We start from the raw sequence: 16,290 nt of genomic DNA, 5'->3' as shown, positions 1-16,290 counted from the left end.
AATAATATTTACCATGTAACCAAAACTACTTTCAGTGCCTTACACTTACTAATCATTTGATCCTCGCCACAACATTCTGAGATAAGCTATATTCATCCCCATTCTATAGGTAAGGACTGAGGCACAGAAAGGTTAAATGATTTGCCCAAGGTCATACATCCATTTAATGATGGAGCTAGGATTTGAACTCAATGTCTGCAGAGTCCTTACTTTTAATCACCACACAGTATAATAATAGCTAAAATGTATTAAGAACTTACTACATGCCATACTGTAGTTTGCTTAGTTTTCATAACAATTCTATGAAGTTGATGCTGTTATTATTCCCGTTGTACAGGAAAAAAAAACCCCTAAAGCTCAGCAAGGATAAGTAACTTCCCCAAGGTCACAAAGCCACAAAGTGAGTGGCACAGTTTTGTAACCAGGCAGTCTGCTAGAGCAGACTCTCTTAGTTCCTACTACAGCAACCAGCAATAGAACCATCCAGGAGAAAAAGGATCAGACTCAGGAAAAATAATTTCTAAGCATGCACAGTGGTTAAAAAGCCCTAATACAGCAGGAAGACTGGGGTTGGGGCAGGCTGAGTGTTGAGAAGAAGGTCGTGAGACTTGTCTCGAAGGTCACTGGGATGACTCAGTTCAAGTCAGGCAGAGAGTACAAGTTTAGAACATGATAATAATTTATATTTCTTGACAGGATTCAAACTGCAGGAACTCTGAGAAAGTCAGATATGGTGATTTCTTCTGTTCCTGGTCTAGAGACTGGTCAAAAAAAGTGAATTCCTAGGTCACACTGTAGTAACAACTCCACTTCATTTTCCAAACCATTTCATTGCTGTGTGCCCAGCATCCACAGGACGCATGGTGCTAACCCAAAGTCCACAGCCTTAAGCTCAGCTCCAACATTTAGGGGTATCTAAGCGGGGAGCCACAGTGAAAAGACTTCTCTAACCTTAATTAACAACTTTCTCAAATGTTCTTTTCAGAGTCTTCATGAATATGAACCAGCTGGTGAAGAGGCATTGAGGCAAAAACGAGCCGGTATGTAAACTCTTGCTTGGCAATCTCTTTTGTAAGTCTACTTAAACGATATGTGTTGCAACTTTTTAAAACATTGTAGTCGACATAATTCAGTCTCCAATCACATCAGGGTCATATAGTGCAGTGTGATTTCCAAAAGTAATTACTAGGAAACTCCATTCTCTACCAAATGACGGTAACTGGATCATAACCACACGTAAGAACCCGCCTTCCCTCCCCAATGCCATCACTGCTCCTCACATTCCTAGGATTTTTCTGTGGCTCTCTCCTCAGCTGCCTTCCCACACCACCAAATGGCCTACTTCTCTGCCCACCATCCAGAAACCTTTCTTTTTGCCGTAAAAAAAAAAAGAAAGAAAAAAAAGAAAAACATCTTTCGCTCTGGACTTTATCTCGTGAAGCAATCTAACCCTGAGGCTCAAGTCCTCCTCTTGTGTTTCTCACTCCAATTTTCCCACTCACCTCTAAAGCAGTGATCTGAAAAATACAAGACTCAGCCCTTTGGAGAGTTAGGGGTGGGTAAAGAGTTGCAAATTCTGACACACCGACCCTCAAATCCCATCCTGAGTGGACCCTGCGCAGGTGTCAGGGCAGGGCCGCAGGCTGGATGTTCCCAGGACCTGGTGCTCCCACTGCCAGCATAGCAGCCCTTCAAAAGCACAAATTGGATCTTGTCATTTCCCTCCATAGAACTCTTCATGGGCTCCCTTGGCCTTGGAACTAAAAGCCAATCCTCTGCTCGTGACTCACCAGGCCTTCCATGCCTTTCCCACCTGATTTCCTTCTGTTCCCTTTCACGTCATCAACGCCCTGCCCGTCATCCCCCTTTGTTTATCTGGGAGACTCCCACTGAAGTCTCAAGACTGCCACTGAACTCCTGCCCTGCTAGGCCTTCCATCCATTTCCCAGAGCATCAGGGACTGCTTTTCCTGCGTTCCTGTTCCCCTTGATACATTTCCATTCACAACATTTGTCCCAAAGCACTGTGATTATTTTACCTCCTGTTTGCCACCCCCAGTACAGGAGAGCTCTCATGAGTTCTCCTCATCTCTGTAACCTGGTGTCAGGCCCCGTTTCTTTCTCAACCAGTGAGCAAACAGATGAAGCACTTGCACGTTCACATTACAGCGCCTTTCTGAATTCCTAACAGGACGGGTCTGCTGGCTGAGTGGCTGTACCAAATATCTAGAAGGAAAAATTTTTCACCCTATCACATTATGATGGGATCATTTTTTCAGGCATGTGCGACTTCATCTAATGACTCTAAAAGAGATGGTAGGCTGCCAAAGAGGGCAGGCTTACCCTAAGGTCAGAGTGATGGCATCTGTTCGAGCCTTTCACGGTGCAGTGGCCAGACTCAACTGTTGTCCAGTGCTTGAAATGAGAATTTGACCACATTTTATTAAGCTCTTAAAAATGCTGATTGGAAGATCATACCACTGTTGGTTTTCCCTCTCTTCTTTTCTCTTCCCTTTCTTTTCTTTTCTGTTTCAGCCTTCGTTTTCTTAGCCCTGTGGGATCCCACGCTCCCTTTCTCCCTCCTTCCCCGAAGTGGCCTATAGCACAGTCTGTACGTTCTGTGCTCTAAAACAGGTATCATTACCTCTACCCCATCCCAACAACCCTTTAAACTTTTCGGCACCCTATGACGGGAGCAGAGCCAGAGATGTGCTCATCCGGGATTTTGAAAGACTTTGGCTTTTTAAATTCAGACGATTAATCAATGAGTTCCAGCTCCAGGCTTCTGTCAAGTTCTTGTAGGGCTCAGGCTGCTGGCTTCCTCAGGAGCAGTGGGTGATTACAGCTATAAAAAGAATGTCTTCCTGCACTTCTGAGCCAGGCTGTTTATGACCCGTGGTGACAGTTTGAAGGGAGAGCCCTTGGGGAGGAAACCATTTCTATATCTAAGGATTTGACATGCCAAAATTTTTCCAGGTGTGCTTTCATTAAAAACAACCATAACAATGTTAAATCACCATGAAAAGATGTTTTCCATTTATTATACATGGTCCTCTGTGTTCTTGGGCTTCTAGAGTCATTTGGGAAGTGTTAATGAAACAACCTATCGTCTGCAGAAGACGGATTGACCTTGGTACTTTTACAAAATCGCTGAAGTAAGAAATGGCCATAGAAAAACCTAGGCACTAGACCCCAGATATCCAGAATGTAAGTTGCAATTAAGAATATGAGTCAGCGTGGTGGCTCACGCCTGTAATCCCAACACTTTGGGAAGCCGAGGTGGGCAGATCACGAGGTCAGGAGTTTGAGACCAGTCTGACCAACATGGTGAAAACCTGTCTCTACTAAAACTACAAAAATTAGCTGGGCGTGGTGGTGGGCGCCTGTAGTCCCAGCTACTCAGGAGGCTGAGGCAAGAGAATCGGTCGAACCCAGGAGGCGGAGCTTGCAGTGAGCTGAGATCGCACCACTGCACTCTAGCCTGGGTGACACAGCAACACTCCATCTCGAAAAAAAAAAAAAAAGAAAAAAGAACACAACTCTCCGGAAAATGATGAAAGGAAGCAACAGAAAATGTTACCTTCAGCAGGATGCCACCTGGAGGTGTCTGTGTTCTGCTTGGTGGGTGTGTTAGTTAAGTGAGGTGTTAGAACCGGGCTCGGATTTTCAGAGTGCTATTCCCTTTCACATACACATACCTCTCCCTTTCTGAAGCCTGGTTGCCAGAAGGAGACAAAGGTTCTAAGAGAAAGACAATTAGGTCAGGAATTTTCTTTTTTGAGTCACTGGGCAAAATCTTTAGCATTTGGAATAGAATCATCTTTAAAGATAGGATCAATACTTACATTTATTCTCAGCACACCATGAATTTCTACCCAAGTGACTGGTCAGTTATATAACCTAACTGGCCCCTTGAATTTATATGTGTATGTCTGGGTGTGTGTGTGTGTGTGTGTATATATATATATATATATATATGCATGCATATGTGTGTATATGTGTATACGTGTGTGTGTGTGTATACTGTTGGCCTTCCCTTGGTATCCATGGGGGATTCGTTCCAGGAACCCCTCAGATACCAAAATGTGTATATGCTGAAGTCCCTGATATTAAATTGTATAAATTTGCATATCACCTATGTACATCCTTGCATATATTTTAAATTATCTCTAGATTATTTATAATACCTAGTACAATGTAAATGCTATATGAATAATTGTTGTACTGTACTTTTTAAGTCATAGTGACAAGAAAGAAAGGCTGTACATGTTCAGTATAGACACAATTTTTAAAAAATATTTTCTCTCTGAGATTGGTTGAATCCATGGATGCAGAACCACAGATAGAGAGGGCTGACTGTATTATAGTACATATATATATGTATTACATTTGTATGTATCACCTATGTATGTCACATTTACACACACACACATATCTCTCAGAGTTAGTACCTTATAGGGTTGTTAGAAAGATTAAATAATGTTATGTTAATATTACTTTTAAAATGTTAATTGAATTATCTGGTGTTTATTTTTTCTTTTAATAGTTTTTTAAAGAAATTTAAAACAAAGAAAATCGATTTATTGATAAAATAGTGTTGCATTTGAAAGGGCCTGATCCACCTCCGGTCCAGAGAAGGTATTCTGTACCACTTGAAGGCAGGGGCACAGAGGCTGTGATACAGGAGTTAGCATTTTAGGAAAGCTCTTTCAAAATTCTCTCAGGAAAAAGAAGCCTGCATGAAACCTAGAGGTAAGAAAAAGCATGGATCTGCCTGTTAGGACAATGAGTGGCTGTAAGGGAGCAGAGAGAAATAAGAATGGGGGAAAGATCCCGAGTCATGTCACAATTCCATCAGGAAGTGGATTCTGGATCAGCTGAGTGACTGGCACAGAGAGGTGACTGATTAATGCACTTAAATGAAAAGTATCCCGATGGTTATGGCTAAATAAATTACATGAAGAAATTAGTGCCTGGGAGACCGGCCAGGAGGCTCGGCAGTCTAGACATGCGACCCTGCCATGGAGTAAGATGGGAACGAAGCAGAGGAAATGCTCGCCAAAGACATTTTGAAAACCCCAGCAAAAGGTCTTGGACAGATGTGACTTGGGGATGAAGGACAGCAATAATCCCTGTGACTCTGCAGGAGTGTACAAACCTGGGAGATGGTGCTTTGGGGAGGTCCCAGGTAGAGACCAGAGTTGGAAGGAAAAGCTTGTTCTGGAGGTTTGCAGCTAAGCTCCAAATTTAGTCTTATGGGGACTCTTCATGGGGGAGTGAAAGTGAATGTTACTTACTGGTTGGCAGTAACACAAATATCAACTGGCCAAGTTCTCCATTCCAGGTTTCTGACAGTAATTGGGAAGGGGGTATGTCTTGGAGCCTGGTGCTGAAGAGCCCCAATGATTATTCTTTGGCTTTAAAGGAATAACCGATGAGAGGCAAAACAGTGAGAGAGGGGGATTCAGGATGTCCAAGCCCTGCCCTGGATGCGTTCACATTTTCACATCTATTTAGTCAGAGTAAGGTTCCTCCCAGACTGGGTCTCTGGCTGCTAGCACGGAAATCCTGCCCTTTCTGCAGGCCTAGCAACCTGGGTGTGCTGGCCCTTTTAGATCTGGGTTCGGGAAATGCCGGACACTCCCCAGGTTGAGGAACAGACTTTTGGGTTGTCATGGTTGTAGCCTTTCTGGTGATGACATGCGGCCCTGAGTGCTCTGAGCCACAGTGGTGGTGGTAGAGTGAGATAAAAGACCTGGCGCTCTCCGGCTGGTGTGTGGGGTTGGTTTTAAGCTTGACATTTAATATTGGGAGTGTTTTGCTTTTTTAACATTTTTCTGGTTAATGTTTTTCTTTTTTGTTTGTTTGTTTAACTATCCCAAAGGTGAAGCCTGATAGGAATAATGTTAGCATTTCTTTTTTGTTTGTTTGTTTGTTTGTTTGTTTGTTTGAGATGGAGTCTCACTCTGTTGCCTAGGCTGGAGTATAATGGTACGATCTCAGCTCACTGCAACCTCCGCCTCCCAGGTTCAAGTGATTCTCCTGCCTCAGCCTCCCAGGTAGCTGGGACAACAGGCGCCCACCACCCTGCCCAGCTAATTTTTCGTAGTTTTAGTAGAGACAGGGTTTCACTGTGTTAGCCAGGATGGTCTTGATCTCCTGACCTCATGATCCACCCACCTTGGCCTCCCAAAGTGCTGGGATTCCAGGCGTGAGCCACCACGCCGCGCCCTTAATGTTAGCATGTCTTGACCTGTCAGCACACATCTGCGTAGAATATAATCATTATATTTATGATAATCGGAATTACTATTTTACTGGCAACTGTATGCCAGACACTTTGTTAGGGGTTTTCATGTACAATTCCAGCTCTTTACCAATCATCCTGCAGAGAAAATACTACCCGTCATTTACAGATAAGCAAAGTGTGGCTCACAGAGTTCAATGACCTGCCCAGGTCAGAAGGCATTCCACCCCGATTCTCCCTGGCTCCAAAGTCCATGCTCATAGCTATGAGTTAGAGTTTTCAACCTGTGTTCCTGGTTGGCTGATGAAGTCCCATTTCATGGTTCTTGGAGCAGCTTTATAGAGTAAGGAAGACTGGTATATGCGCCTTCATCTTACTAGGTAAGATGGGGCTAACTTTGATGATCTGGGTATGTGGCTAGCTAGTGGAATGAATTCTCTTCCCTAGACTTCACAGTCCGGTGTTTGATGACACAGTGCTGCCCACTTTCTCCTCCATCTACACCTGCCAGGTAGCCCATAGCCTTGGATTCTGATGATTTTCTTCTTTGTAAACAACTCTTTCTGAAACCTGAAGAGAGAATAAGATCCCTTCACCGCATCTGCAGAGCAATCACACAGTACCATACAGACAATGCTGCCAAATTGCCACCTTCTAGAATATGTCAAGAAACAAGCAAAATAGTAGGTATCTTTTGATATTTACTTACTAAGACCAACAGGGAGAAGCAGGAGAGCCAAACCATCAATGCTAAAATTGTATTGGTCTGTTTAGTCAAGAGGAAGCCACACCAACCAATCTCTTTTTTCCTGGGTGAAGTTATCAGGCAAGAGGTTAATTTATGCATCTACTTAAGCTCTGACTCTGACAAACCATAGTTCCCATTAGTGTTTCCAGGCAAAAGTAGAATTGTTTGCTTAAACAGCTGTGATTAAGACCCAAATATCTTGGTTGCAGTTTGTGGCCAACTTTCCAGAAATGTCCCTGTAAGATAAGTGCTGTGTGGCTGGCAGTGATTTATGGGAAAGGAGAGGGGAAATCCTGGTTGTCTTGTGCCTCCTGGGCCTGCTGATAGGCCTCTGTCTGTGACACTGATGACACCTGGAATTGGCTACCTTCCACACAAGGCATCAGCGAGCCAGAAAAATCCAGACAAACAATGCCAGGGGCAAAGAAAACACATTAAACTCCCAGGAGTCAGACATCCTGAGGAGCAGAGGAGGACGGGAGTGCATCCAAAACACACACACAGAAGTTGATGAACTGTCCTCATTCCTCCTGGTCCCTGGTAGTCTGGGGAAGGACAAGGAATGTCACTTCCCAGGCTCTGAAGTCCTCAGCTTGAGCGGGACAAGTGGGTTTGGCATTTCTAACCCTAAACGGGGCCTTCTGAGGGAGTGAGGTAAGTGAGCCTCTGACCCCACTGCTATGTGGGTCATGCTGATCCCTGAGCATCTAAGCTGCTCCTTAGGTGCTCATCCTGTTGCCCCGGGGCATTACAGGGAAGAAAGCTCACCCACAGCCTCTACGTTCTGTTTGCCTAGAGGAGCATGATACTGTTCTAGGCTTCAGATGAGAAGAAATGACCCAATTTCAAGTGCGTACTGGGGGATTGAGGGCGTCTTCTTGCTATTCCTAAACCAAGCCAAGAGGGTTGCTATCTACGGCTTTCACACCTGTTTACTCTTCCTAGAGTGACATTTTCCAGATAGCTTCCTGGTTCGCACCTTACTTCATTTGAGTCTCTGCTCAAAGTTTACTGCTTGAGAAAGGTCTTTTGTAACCATTCTACCAATAAATAAATAAATAAATAAATATAAAATAAAAAAATAAAAGCAAACAAAAAGCCATCCCTGTTGTCCCAATTACTCTGTTTCCTTGCCTTCCTTTATTAAATTAAAATGTAAACTTATCTTTTGCCTCCAGTATAAGGATGAAAGATCCTCAAAGACAGGGCTTTGCTCCTTTTATTCACCCTGTGTCTCCAGCTCCTAGTGCAGTGCCTAGAAAACAGGCATTCAATAAATAGTAAAATTACAGGTAAATCATTAAATCAAGGAACAAACAAATGAGCGGAGCAAGGCTTAATATCAAAATACATGAGTATCAATGACAATGGATCACAATGCATTTTTCCTGAATGTGAACTTTTTTTTTTTTTCCCCCTGAGACTGAGTCTAGCTCTGCCTCTCAGGCTGGAGTGCAGTGGTGCAATCTCGGCTCACTGCAACCTCCACCTCCCGGGTTCATGTGATTCTCTTGCCTCAGCCTCCCAAGTAGCTGGGATTACAGGTGCCTGCCACCACACCCAGCTAATTTTTGTATTTTTAGTAGAGATGAGGTTTCACTGTGTTGGCCAGGCAGGTCTCGAACTCCTAACTTTGTGATCCATCCACCTCTTCCTCCCAAAGTGCTGGAATTACAAGCATGAGCCACCGTGCCTGGCCCCGAATGTGAATTTTTAAGACATTTATTATGCTGAATAGAATTAAACAATGGTTTACATAATTCTTTGATTCATTATTAATCATTTTGCCTTTGAACTTGATTTCTATTTTAGAATTTAGGAATTGTACGTCAAGTTCTAAAGACACATTTAACAATAATAACTCATATTTTTAATAGTACTTTAAAGTTTACAAAGTGGTCCCATTTGGCAGTGATAGACTGGATAAAGAAAATGTGGCACATATACACCGTGGAATACTATGCAGTCATAAAAAAGGATGAGTTCATGTACTTTGCAGGGACGTGGATGAAGCTGGAAACCATCATTCTCAGCAAACTAACACAGAAACAGAAAACCAAACACCACATGTTCTCACTCATAAGTAGGAGTTGAACAATGAGAACACATGGACACAGGGAGGGGAACATCACCCACTGGGGCCTGTCGGGGGGTCGGGGCTAGGGGAGGGTTAGCATTAGGAGAAATACCTAATGTAGATGACAGGCTGATGGGTGCAGCAAACCACCATGGCACATGTTTACCTATGTAACAAACCTGCATGTTCTGCACATGTATCCCAGAACTTAAATTATTAAAAAAAAAAAAAAAAAGTGGTCTCATTCATTATCTTCTTCCATCTGAGGTGTGGCAGGGTATGATGAAAAGAAAATGGTCTTTGGAGTCAGAAAAATGTTTCCAATCCCAGCACTGACACTTACTGTCAATGTGGCTTCAACATTTTGAAACTTAGTTTTGCCATCTGCAAAATGGATATATGCATACTGTCCTCATGGCCCTAAAACCTAATAGATGATAAATAAATGCAACTGCTGCTATTATTGTTACTTTCACTATCATCACTGATTTATCCAGTATCATTGAAGAGAGGGAATGAGCAAGTATCAGTTCCCTTGAGGCAAGACAGGGAAAATATGTGTGAACAAATATGTCTGGAGACCGCCTGAGGGTTTGCCTCCACAGGTGCAGCAGCAGGAGGTGTCTGAAAACAAAAAGCAAAGCCAAACACAAGTTTAGGTGCTGATATTGGCTCTCCAAGATTCCCTTCTGGGTTTCTTCATTTGGATTGGAACACTAGATCTCAAACCTACTTGATCATCAAAATCACCAGTAGAAATTGAAAAAAAAAAAAATACAGCAATACAGGCTTCTGGGCCTAACCCATATATATTTTACGTTGGTTCACATGAGCTGAGCCTCCAAAATCTCTCTCTTTCTCTCTCTCTCTGTGTGTGTGTGTGTGTGTGTGTATTCCCTAGGTGTGTATAATCCTCAGTTAAGTTTGAGGATCACTGGAGTAGATGATTTCCAAGAGTAAGCCAACAGCCTGCGAAATTACAATGGTGTTTTTGAGCCTGTTTCGAATGAGTATTTTCAAGGAGAAGGCATTTCCCTCTCTATTAGAGGTTCCCCATCCGTACTGGTTTCTAGAGAGGTGACACTCAGGCTGAGGGTGATTCTGAAACTCTTTTTAGAAGCTGTTGGAGAACATAAAAAGTAAGGGAAAGAAAGAGGCCCTTAGAAGCTGGGTGCTCACATTAACAACTGCAGGAATGCTATAGATTGAAACTTGCTAAGGTCACAAGAGCCTTTCCTATTAGTTCTTCATGCTTTGGCTCGGCTGCATGTAAAATCTGAACAGAACTGCCTCAGTTTCAATGGGGAGTGATGATGTCCATGAATCACCATGTGCTTTCTATGCACACACTTGTTCTTCAGTTGTGACTGAAAAGAGCACAGGGAGTAGGCTCAGGGCCAGACATGACCCTCAGGCAGGCATTGATATTTTGGGAGATCAGATCCTGGGATGCAACAAAGCCAGTAATGAAGTGGATATGATATGAATTTGTTACTGACCTCACCCATCCAAAAGGCAGCTACCATCCAGGAAATCCTGTTTTTATTTATGAGAGGAGAGTAGACTGGCATGGCAAAGAGGATCCTGGAGGTAGCGAACCCTCTGGAGGATATAAACATTGCTGCATTACTTTTCAGGAAAAAGAATGTACACTAAGGCAGAACTTGTAAATATTATGCAGCCTTTCTCCTCGTAAATATTCCCAGTGGACAGCATAGTGTGTCCATAGTTAGAATTACATAAAATAAGATTAACCATTCTTCCAGGAAACTTGTTTTCATCACAGAACCATTTGAGAATCAAAAGTCAATAGGAAATTTTAGGCAATGCCATACTATCGTGACAGGCTGAGTTTCTGCATTCTTATAAAAGTCACTTTATTGTATTTGTTAAATAGATTTTTATAAATAAGAAATATACCTTAATATCCATTCATAATTTTAGGAAAATCTGCACAGACCTTTTTTATAGGCTGAGTTAATTGCAGAAGCTGAATGATGCCAGGATGAAATTCTTCTCAATAAGGTTGATGGGTAAAACCAAAGACCTAAGACAAACAGTTTACCAAGCTCAATGGACAAATGTTACAGCTTTCTGAAATAAACATTCAACAGTTAGAGCTTCCCAGCATAAACTTACTCTACTTTAGTATTTCACACCAAGAGTCCTTGGAATATTTAGATCTTACAATATTATGGGAAAATTTTTTGCCCTTTTAACATAGAATTTTAACTTTATGGTATAATAAACTTCATCTTCTCAGATACAAGGTAAATTTTAAAGTAATAATTTTATAAGTATTCACTAATTTTTTCCTTATTTGACTGACAAGATAAAATATTTTCAATGGCTGGGCACAGCAGCTCATGACTGTAATCTCAGCACTTTGGGAGGCCGAGGCAGGCAGATCGCTTGAGCCTAGGAGTTCAAAACAAGCCTGGGCAACATGGCGAAACCCCATCTGTACAAAAAGCACAGAAATTAGCTGGGCATGATGGTATGAGCTTGTGGTCCCAGCTACTCGGGAGGCTGAAGCCAGAGGATCACTTGGTCCCAGGAAGTGGAGGTCACAGTGAGCCAAGATCATGCCACTACACTCCAGCCTGGGTGACAGAGAGTCACCCTGTCCCAAAAAAAAGAAAAATATTCTCAATCTATCTGTGTAAAACCTTCTTATTCCTTGAAGGTTCTTTATTAAGTATTAACTGTGCCCATGGCTTCGGTTATATATTCTAGCCAAGATTAGGCCAAAGATTCTGTCAGTGACAGAGAGGTGAATTTGTGACTTGACTCGGAGAGTTTCAGGTTTAACAAGAATTGATTGGTCACATATTTATAATATGGTAAGCTCTTTGCCAGATGGAGTAAGTAAGGCTACGAGAAGTGAAAGAAGCATGAAAGAAGCAGTTCCTGCTCTTGGGAAGCTTAAAATTAGTGGCCCAGAAACAGTGTGTTATAGAAAACTATGAAAGAACAATTCCCAGAATATGTGTGTGTGTGTGTGTGTGTGTTCTCTCTCTATATATAGTAGTCAATATAGACTACTATATTCAAGGTGGATCTGTTCCTCAACACACACCTACATCAGGCAGGGTAGACTTTATCTATCTATCTATCTATATATAGTCTCCATGTAAACATAGAGTAGACTATATAGTCTATATATAAACATAGATTAGACTATATATAGCATACTATATATAGACTATATATAGGATATATACTATGCTAGATATACTATATAGACTATATAGACTACGATATACAGTACTGTATATAGACTATACACAAACTACTCTATATAGACTATATACAGAGACTATATAGTCTCTATATATAGACTGTATATAGACTACATAGACTACTGTATATAGACTATATATGCTATATATACTGTATATAGTATACATAGTAGTCTATATATAGTTCTATATATAGACTGTATGTACTATATATGTACTCTATATATAATATATATACACATACACACACACATATACATATATATTAGCCTGCCTGATGTAGCTGTGTGTTGGGGAACAGATCCATCTTGAATGCCAGCCAGTTAACCACCTGGAGACAATTTGGAAAAACAATGAAGAGCTGAAAATCTATTTTATTTTACTTTCCAATTTGCCAAATTTTGTTGAGCACCTGTCATGTTCTGAACACTGGAAATTCAGAGGAAGAGCAAAGAATATATGCTCTTTTCACAGGCTAAGGGCAAAGGGAATTAACTGGGTGACTTTTCCTGGATGTCTTCAAGCCATGCATGGTTCAGCCTTTAGAGTATGCATCTATTGATGGATGCATACTGTAGATGAAACACTGACTCACTCCTTTGAGTGCTGACTGTGACATATTTTGCCCAAATGGTTTCCAGACCCTCCCTGCTATTCTCTCTGCTTCCACTCTTGCCTCATTATAGTCCATACTTCACACAGCGGTGCTTGGCCTTGGACACCAAGGTGGTGAGTAGATAAACTCTTCTTTTTCTCTGAAAGGTTTCACTAGAAATTCCCAAGGGTTGATAGACCAACCGTTCACATGTACCTGTCATTACCTTTAACTGCTGAAAAATCCATCATGATCTTGCTCCATCTCCCATGGTAAGTTTTCTCAGCCTTCATGTGCTTTCATTGCAGTTGCCATGAAAAGTCCTACAGCTGAAGAATACACTGTTAATATTGAGATCAGTTTTGAAAATGCATCCTTCCTGGATCCTATCAAAGCCTACTTGAACAGCCTCAGTTTTCCAATTCATGGGAATAACACTGACCAAATTTTGAGCATAAATGTGACAACAGGTGAGTAAGAGACCCATTGCTTCAGAATAAATGATCGGATGTCTTGAGAAAGACTGTTTGAGCTCCTGACTATCAGAGCAATCTTTTACTTAGTAGGCAAGTGAAATGACTCACCGAGACTGATGTGTGATTCTATGACTTCATAGCCTTCCTGAATGAAGCCTTTATCAGTAAACTCTACAGCCAGAGGTTTCTTATTTTAGATGGTGACCAGAGGTTTGCTTGGTGGTTTGTGTGATGCTTATCATAAAGTGGTCCCAAGATATGGCCAGGTCCTTCATGATAAACTACTGGGTCCTCTTCCCTTGGGCAGATAAACTACTGGATCCTCTTCCCTGTGTCCTCTTCCCTTGGTATATCAATGAACATAGAAAGGACTGGTTCAAGATATTAGTAAGTACCAGATACCCTTCTCTTTGGCATTATAGGTCAGGAAACGAGAATGAGGTACATGCCTGCATCAGAAGCAAGGCATTAAGTAGAACCTTTCAGGCCATAGATTGGACTTTCTGGTTGCAAACTCTTTTTCAATGTCATGCTAGCTTCCCTATGTCTCCAGAGACCATCACCCAAGAGCTGGTATACAGTAGAAGTTGTGAGATAAGGCTCCCAGTTATCTGATAAAAGGGAATTGCTTTTTAAACTGGAAAGCACTAATAGATGTTGGGTTTTATTATTCTAAAATGAGAGCAAGAAAAAAATTCTTGTTTTTGAAATTCTTTTTGAATTCTCATATTTCAAATAGTCCATCCTGATGTCGGTGCATGCATTTTAATTTTTGATTCTTAATATATGCTACTCGAAGTCATAGCTCCCTTACCACTCCTTTTGGATGCCATTTCCCACTGATTCCTACCATTAGTACTAATTTTCTTGAGTTAGTGATTTTCCAGTTGGATGCCAATGTGCATTATAAGTCTTTCAGAAGCAGTGAGCTTCTGCTGTGTTTCCCACTCTTTATCCATAGAACATCTCACCAAACTAGGGTACTTTGGAAAATACATAGGAAATACCCTTCTATGTTCTCACCCAGCACAGATCTTTTGCCTTTAGAATAAATTATTGCATAGATTTTAGTCAATTTTGCTTCCCAAATTTTTTAACAGAAACCTTTTGGTGTCTTTGTAGGTGCTAGTAAATGAATCCAGTAAACAAAACTGACCAAGTATCAAAAATAGTTTTTTGTTGAACAACTAATGATTATAGACACTTGAGCTTTAGTTGTGAGTTTACCTTCCATATGTTCAATATAAACATACTCTCTCTAATTTTTTCTACTAGAGATGGGATGACTTCAAGAGGCTTCACCATCTTAAAAACTTGGGTTAACAAGCTTCTCAATTAAATGCAATTGACCTTGGAAAGTTTAATTTATCCTTCCAGAAAGACTGGTCATTCACACATAGAGGGGGTGAATCTTTTCTGCTACTGAACTATGAAACAGGTTTGACAAAAGTGAATATTTCAATGTGGCAGAGAAGCCTGAGGCTCATGGACCTCAGGACCAGCAGGGAAGAGCTAAGAGGAATTGGCCTAAAAGAGGAAGTGAATGGGGTGGGTGACCCTCAAAAACTGAGTCTATCTTCTAATTAGAGAACTAAACTTTTTTTTTCCATTACCATAAAAACCCAAAGGACACAAAGACAAAAAGAAAAAAGTGTCCTTTTACATCACTCTCGTGGAGAAAAAGAAGAGGCCTTGTCTTGATGGAAACCCCAGTGAGGAAGAAAAGCATTCTCAAATTTCAGTGAGAGCCTCTGACCTGGGGCTGGTTCATTTCTGGGCCTATGTACCACATAAAAAGAAGGGTCAACCTTGGCATGGCAGTGAGTGACTTTCATGGCTTTAGTGCATTTTCATCTCTCAGAGTGAGCAAACAGGACCAATGCTTCCTTTCTATGTTAAATGCAGCAGGATGTATGTTCTATGTTAAATGCAGCAGGGCAATGAAGGTTAGGCCTACTGACCATGGCACTAATGACTAAGCATCTAAACTTTCACCATCTTCCTTTTTCCATCCTTCCCTCACCTCATTTTTCCAGCAGTCTGCCTTATGATCCCTTTTTAGTAATGGCAAATGAAACTGAGGATATTTAAAACCGGACAATGTGCATAAAGCACCGGACAATACCTGGGATATGGCAGGTGGTCTGGAGGTGGTAACTTTTTCCATTCTCCTAAGGCATGTTTGTATTTTATGTGGGACTCAAAAGTTCTTCAACCACTCCTCCCATAATGCTCCCTCACAAAACAGAAGACAACAACAAAATTGCTTTAGCACTGGAATTTCATGTCAGTAAGAGAGAGATTTCAACAACTGGGATCCTGTTGCCTATCCTCAAATTACCTCTAGTGGGCACTCAGCTTCTTTGTTAGCAACTCCAGTTTCTTCTGTTCCTAATTCTCCTGCCCCACTGCCACCCACTGCTGGGACACAGGCTGCATCAGTATCCAAGGAATTAACTGGAACGTGTTGTCCCTCCTATTTCCGAAATAACTATTTGATAACTTCCCTTTGGGTAGTCACTCTGTGGGACTTTTCCTGGGCACCCATCTGCAGAAAAAACAGCTCTCAAAGATGTGACTTTGGTCCAGCTTTGGAAACTGATTCAAAGCACTCTGATTTCAGAACATTTCTTACTGTCTCCCATGAGAGCAGTGTTCATGTAGGCTGTTCACACCTGACTTGATATGTAAAAGGCACAAATTTACTTGCACTCTGTATTTGTTATCTATTGATGCATAACAAAGTCTAAAACCTAGCATCATAAAATAACAACCATTTATTATCTGAGAGATTTTTTAATCATTGTATTTATATTTGTTAAGAATTAAGATGTAGAAGGTGGAAGTATTGACAAGTATTGGTACTAACAGTAACATAAAAATAAACTTCCATACAGGTATAAACT

At 41.4% G+C, this 16,290-nt stretch overlaps 1 protein-coding gene across 7 annotated transcripts in view; it reads left to right on the top strand.

Annotated features, from left to right (window-relative positions):
* Positions 1-16,290, top strand: part of ADGRF5 (adhesion G protein-coupled receptor F5) — a 102,784-nt gene that overhangs the window by 52,957 nt on the left and 33,537 nt on the right. For 6 of the 7 annotated variants that reach the window (XM_009205324.3, XM_003897697.5, XM_003897696.5 and 3 more), the window contains exons 3-4: positions 986-1,040; positions 13,217-13,378. In XM_009205324.3, the coding sequence (XP_009203588.2) occupies positions 986-1,040; positions 13,217-13,378 (217 nt within the window). Of the gene's footprint in view, positions 1-985; positions 1,041-6,162; positions 6,930-13,216; positions 13,379-16,290 lie in introns of those variants that run through there. The other variant, XM_009205327.4, reaches the window with a different exon arrangement.

Source organism: Papio anubis, chromosome 6 (assembly GCF_008728515.1).
Source record: "Papio anubis isolate 15944 chromosome 6, Panubis1.0, whole genome shotgun sequence".
Lineage (NCBI taxonomy): Eukaryota > Metazoa > Chordata > Mammalia > Primates > Cercopithecidae > Papio > Papio anubis.
This window is presented reverse-complemented; position numbering and strand designations above follow the sequence as displayed.